Genomic DNA, 6,247 nt, shown 5'->3' on the forward strand with positions numbered 1-6,247 from the left:
CATTCCTGTTGCTTCATGGATCTTAACCTTTATAACAGAGACCTGGAAATAAGCAAAAAGAGCTCAAACCTCTCCAGCACATGGCATGTCAGCAGGTGGTAAACTTCTGTCCACTTCCAGCAACACGATGGAGTTAAGACTAGAATGGCATGTCACATACCTGATCTGAGAGTGGGAGGGTGAACACCAGCACTTGGCCATTCAGCTTCCATTCTGTTTTGTCCTGCATGTTGGGAACCTGAACTTTGACTGTGACTGGTCCCTAAAAAACAGACATACACAATGAGAAACAAACAGCAGGAAGGAATTCAATTCAACTTTAACCTCCAATTCACCCTCAACATGGACACAGTCCATGAAAGGAGACTGATATGGTTTAATACATCCTTGCCATCTCTGTGTTTGTATATCTCCAAGTAAAAGCTGCTCAACATCCTTTACCTTTCCTTAATTATCATTAATATCTGACTACCGCTTCTCTTCACTTCAGGGAAGCAATCTCCATTTGGTCTTTTAGAGTTGCATACACCCTCTTCTTTCCTGCCAGATTTAAAATAACTCCTATTGATGTAAGCATGGTGACAAGAAAAAACTAAATTTATTCATATGCATTACCTCTTCATGAGTCAGTTACACATGCCAGCTACCTTCCACATGTGAGCCTGTAGATTTATAACAAAGAGCAACTGGACAACTTAGGTGCTATTCAAACGATGCAGAATCATAGAAAAATAGGGCTTTGTATCTCGCAACCTAAATTTAACCCTTGTTGCCAGTTAAGACTAATACTTTTTGTCTTGCTCCCTTTGGACAGAGAGAAGAGTATCATCCTCTTCTTTATAACAACCCTCCATGTACCTGAAGACTTATAAAATACCCCCAATAGTCTTCTCTTCTCCAGACTAAATAGCTCTAGCTCTTCCAACCTTCTCTTGTAAGTCACATTTCATAGACCTCTAATAATTTTTGTTACTCTTCAATAGACTCTTTCCGATTCATCCATAATGTTTTGAAGTGCAGTGCCCCAAACCTGGCAAACTCCAGGTGAGGCCTAACCAGCGATGAAATCGAAGGATCACTTCCCCTTGGGGGCTGGGATGGCACGGGTGCCAAGGCACAGGTCGCAAGTTTGAGGTCATAGCAGAAACACTCATGGGGCGGCTTTGTCAGATTCCAGTGAATCTGTGAATTCTGCTAAATACCTTGTTGGAAGGGAGGGCAGGAAGGATTATTTCCCTTGACTGTCAAGTGATGCTCCTATTTAAAACAACCAGGTAGGCTACTTGCTTTCTTTCCTTTTTTTTTTTTTTGCATAACTAACACACAGTCATATTTAGCTTGAGGTTCACTATAACACATGGACAACTTTCCACAGTACTGCAGTCTAGCCAGTCATTTCCCTATTTATATCTATGCATTTAATTGTTTCATCCTAAATGCAGCAATTTATACTTGTCCTTATTGAATTTCACCTGATTTACTTCAAACCATTTCTATAAGGTTATTTTGAATCCTACTCTTAATCGCCAATGAGTCTGTTACCTATTCAGCATGATGCCATTCGCAAACATACTAAAATATGAACTCGATTTCACCTTCCAGTCATTAAACTGTTAAACAGTATCAGATCCAGAACAGACCTGGGGGAACCCCACTTGATACTTCCTCCCAGTTTGAAGTCAACCCTTTGATTCCTACTCATAGAACACCCACCTTAAACAGTTTCATTTAGAATTATTTTCTTTGCTTACTTATGAAAACATCATGGGAGATGGTATCAAAAGCCTTGCCAAAGTCAAGGCAGACTGCATCCACCGCGGTCCCTCATCCACTAAGCCTGTGACCTTGTCATACCTTGTTCCTACGCAGAAACTCCTCCTCTGGCATCAGGCTGTCTTCAGTTTTCAGTTTCTTTGACACAGGTTCATCATCCATAGGTGGTGGTGGGTGAGGAGGCATTGGTGCTGGCGAAGGTACTGGAGCCACGGGAGGGGCTGGGACAAATGCTGAAAAAGGATGGAATTATCTTCAAAGCAGTTTTAATACACATATACACCCACCCACTCAATATGCAGTGACTGTTCCCTGAGCATACATTATTTCAATTTCTGTGCCAGTGACCAGCAGTGGTCATTAAAAGACAAAAAGGGACTTCTAGTCATAACAGATGTACAGTGCTACTAAAGATCTTCACATGAATAAATGTATGGAAGAGGTCCAGGGGGAGCTAATAAACAGCACGAGATATTTTTGTGGCTCACAGGGGAATTTAAATGCTCTCAGTCTGGTGTACACTGTCAAAAATAGGACAAATCTCAGTGTACAAGCAGCACAAAGTTGATTTTACTAATGTGCCTTTCAAACCGAAGTATTAAATTTCTGGTAAGCCAAAACAGAAAAACCATCATTATTCACTTGCCAATAACTCATCTTATAGTACTGAACATCAAACTGGCAATAAGATAGGAAGTGCCATCCAGGACATTTGGGTTTATCCTACTTTTTTTTGCAAGAAAAATAGGGTTTTTAAGTTTCACCTAGACTGGTCACCAGCAGACAGCAGCTGGGACATTCAAATAAGCATCTTCCCAGAAAGGTGGCAAGGCTAACAATCTCACACACATTTAACATGACAGCAAAGTTGAATGTTGAACCCCAAAGCCATGTTAAACAAAAAAGTCAGTCTATGTAATTAATGTACATTATGAGACGTCACTAACCTGTTGGTACTATCATAGGAGGTGGGCGAGGGGACATGAGGGGAGGAGCAGATGGTGGCATCGGGACAACATTGATGCGTGGAGTATGTATTATCGGTGGCATGGGGGTAGCTATGACAGAGCCTGGAGGTAAACGGACCACAGAAGTCATGGGGGGACGAGGCATGACAGGAACTGCAGAAACAACTGTGGCACGGACAGGTGGCATCTAGAAAGAAGAGAGATTTTTATTACAACAGGCAATTCTGCATACTCAGAAATTCAATCTTTCATGCTCCTGACAACTGTAAATTCCCATACATTTAGAATCTCTTTGGAGGAACAAAAGCCTGGAGACTGAGGTATGTGCACTTCCAGTTGCCATTCCTGTTCCATCACCCAAAGCTCATTAGGAAGTTGGTTTTAAGTATCAGTAAACACATCAGTAGTAACTTGTGCACTTCCCACTCCAGGGGCAACTCAAGGGTCACAGTGCAACACAGACAGACACAGAAAATCTCTCAACAGAACCATGCAGCAGAATGCTGCCAACTTGGTAACATTAAGACAAATTCAGTGGGGAAAACAGAATGAGATGTCCAAGAAATGTTCACACCCAATGCAGATGACTAATTTTACTTCAAAGTATGGGTTTTGCCCTTTAATCTAGACTGCCTTCCTTTCCACCAGAAAGCTTTTTCTTGGCTCAATACTTCAGTGTCACATTTTCTTCCTTTCTGATTTGTCATTGTTAATTTCTTCTCTACTCAGCTTGAGGTCATCCCTTTCCAAAACCTCTATAGCTGGATAATACTAAATTTATGTTAAATTTCTAATTTGTTTCTATGGTTAATTTTATGGTTTAAAACCAATTTGGCAGATCAAACACTTAACTTGTTCAACATCTGTTTCCACCCAGCACCCTACAATGACTGTCAGCTGTAACAAAGCCTAGTTCCATGCCTATGTCCTCAGACCAACATGGCTACAACCTAAAACCCTAGTTCCATTTAAGTATCACAACCGTGTGCATCTCTAGAAATAAGACTGCTTACTGAGGGAGGGCGAGGCACAGAAGTGATTGGTTGAGCATTAACTGGGGGATTTGAAGCAGATGAAAGAGGTGGAGGCTGGGGCATTTCATTGGGTTTGCTGGGTCCGATCTTCTCCTTGCTGTCGTCTTCTGGCACCAACCCCTTGGCCTTATGGATAGCTTCAATCTGCTCTTGCAGGGTGATATTGGCCTGAGCAGCCTGCTGTGTACGGGCCATGCTGCCAGAGTGGCCATCCCAAGTCACCTGGGTCAGAAAGAAAACAGAATATATATCAAACTGTTAGATAAATCAGGATTTCAGTTTTACAGTAGGAACAAACAAGACTATGGAGGCTCCCCACTGCTGAAAATTCAGAACAGCAGGAAAATTTAAAGCAGGCTTTTCACTTTACCTTTTCCTCTGGCTTCTGGATCTCCTCTTCTCCAATCTTTTTACCAATAGCAGTTTCTTCCACACCAAAGATATCGGTACGGCGCTCTGCCAGCTGTTTCAAGCTACTTTCAATATCCAAGCCTTCAGAAAGGCAGAAACAGAGAAAGGAAGGAGTTAAAAGGCATATTTTCTCGTATGATGAACCAAGACAACAACCAAGCCTTGTTAATTCCTTTCAATCCATTTTGTGCTGAAGAGTCCAGCTAAACTGCTACCAAAAGCCTGAATTTAAAGTTGGTGGTGGCTGGGCAACAGCTCATTATAATATTAAACTTTACAAAAATGTTAACTTCATTGGATGACTGTCTATTCCAGAATAATCACAATACATACGCTAACTAGCACAGTATAAAGAATGGCATTTAAAAATATTTTAAAATTATGTCCCTACTTACAAGGGCTAGTTAATTAATGACACAAGTCAGGAACTGGGTTTTAAATGAAAAAAATGGAGATCTGCAAGAGGCCCCAAGCCTACCTGGGGCATAAACCTCATCGTCACTCTGCTTTTCACGAATAGACCGATCCCTCTGCTCCAACCAGCGAGGATCCAGAAGCCCAATTCGCATGTGTTCCTGCATTTTACTAGCAGGAATTTTCTCTCCGGTGATGGGGGAGACAAGATACTCATCTGGGGCTGGTGCAGGTGGTAAAGGCTTGGAAGCTGGAAGAAGAAAGCCACAGTGTTAAGTATATCACTCCTTTGCACATTTTAGTAACAATTGTTTGTTTGACTGTTCTGCGACTAAGGAAGCCATTCACTGTCACTGCTCTGGTTTACCTTTTGGATCGTAGTCCTTCCGCACAATGACTTGATCAGGAGTGGGGGGAAGAGGTGGCGGCATTGGAGTTTCTGGGGGAGGTGGAACTTTTTGACTCTCATCTTCATCATCTGAGCCCTTTAGTTAGAAGAGACGCATACAATTATCAGCTTCAGTGATCAAATATCCTTGAACACAGAATACAGAGCAATAGCACTGTTTTGTTTTTTAGAATTTCCTGTGCACCAAACGAACTGAGATCATGCTACCAGTAATGCTTCTGACCCTAGACAACTTGTTTGGGACAGCTTTGTGGAATATGGACATTACAGAAATTGAGAGGTTTTTCTCTTTACATACCTCCTTTCCTTATTTTTCATTTGTTGATATAGTTACGTCACCTAAGGTCACTGGAAGTATCTTACAAAGCTGGGAGTCATACAATGTCATACAAACAAATGGAAACCTCATCGCTAATAAATTACAACCTGCAACTAAGCAGTGATCCCTATGTATCTTCAGGAATTTTAGTGATAATTCAAAGGTGAAGGGAGCCTTGGCGTTGCTGTAAGTTAGGAAGGGGAGCAGGGAGTTTGATTATTGCCCAAAGGAATCTAGCACTCCACACCTAGCTAAATTATGGCAGCTCTGATCTCCAGCTCTGGCATCAGAGGACTACATTTAACCACTGTCCTTGCTCCTTGTTAGCAGACTGGTAACATCTAATATCTGAAGGGTTTCTGACAGTGTTCCCTCTAAGCTGTGTGGTGTATGTGGCTGCGCAGGCATGGTCATGCAGCGTTGCCAGGCGTGCCTGCGCAGCTACGCACACCACACAGCTCAGAGGGAACACTGGTTTCTGGAAGTGTCAAAATTACCTGCTTTGTTGGCCAAAGTCCAAGAGAAAACTGCCTGCTTTGTCAGGTGAAGCCCAAGAGAAACCTGGAATCCATTTACCCTATACCAGGGATAGGATAAGTGATCCAGGCCATTCTATCCCACCTGTGGGGGCTCTAAAAGTTTAGAAAATACTTATCTGCTCCTGGCTGCCTGTTAAACACAACAGGAGACAGGGGCAGCAGAACCTAGGGAAGCTGGCAGCAGGATGCAGCAGCCCAGCCCTGCCCCACCCCCAGCCATTTCCCTGTCTTCCTGCCCCAGCACCACCTGGCTCCTGGTTGCATTGCTGGACCAGGAACTAGGGGCTCGTGCCCATACCCCGGTGCGTGTCTGCATGCGGGGAGGGACTGCGCGTGTCTGCATGCAAGAAGGGAGGGTCTGTGTGTGCACGCGTGTGCAT

At 43.0% G+C, this 6,247-nt stretch overlaps 1 protein-coding gene across 1 annotated transcript in view; it reads right to left on the reverse strand.

Moving 5' to 3' along the window:
* The window catches only part of SF3A1 (splicing factor 3a subunit 1), a 25,136-nt gene that overhangs the window by 3,199 nt on the left and 15,690 nt on the right, over positions 1–6,247 (reverse strand). Inside the window, exons 8-15 of the mRNA XM_006016826.3 lie at positions 4,968–5,085; positions 4,665–4,850; positions 4,146–4,267; positions 3,755–3,997; positions 2,721–2,928; positions 1,855–2,006; positions 161–262; positions 1–42 (exon numbers count right to left, since the gene is read on the reverse strand). Coding sequence (XP_006016888.1) covers positions 1–42; positions 161–262; positions 1,855–2,006; positions 2,721–2,928; positions 3,755–3,997; positions 4,146–4,267; positions 4,665–4,850; positions 4,968–5,085 — 1,173 coding nt within the window. The remainder of the gene's footprint in view (positions 43–160; positions 263–1,854; positions 2,007–2,720; positions 2,929–3,754; positions 3,998–4,145; positions 4,268–4,664; positions 4,851–4,967; positions 5,086–6,247) is intronic.

The sequence above is a fragment of the Alligator sinensis genome, unplaced genomic scaffold (assembly GCF_000455745.1).
Source record: "Alligator sinensis unplaced genomic scaffold, ASM45574v1 scaffold216_1, whole genome shotgun sequence".
Lineage (NCBI taxonomy): Eukaryota > Metazoa > Chordata > Crocodylia > Alligatoridae > Alligator > Alligator sinensis.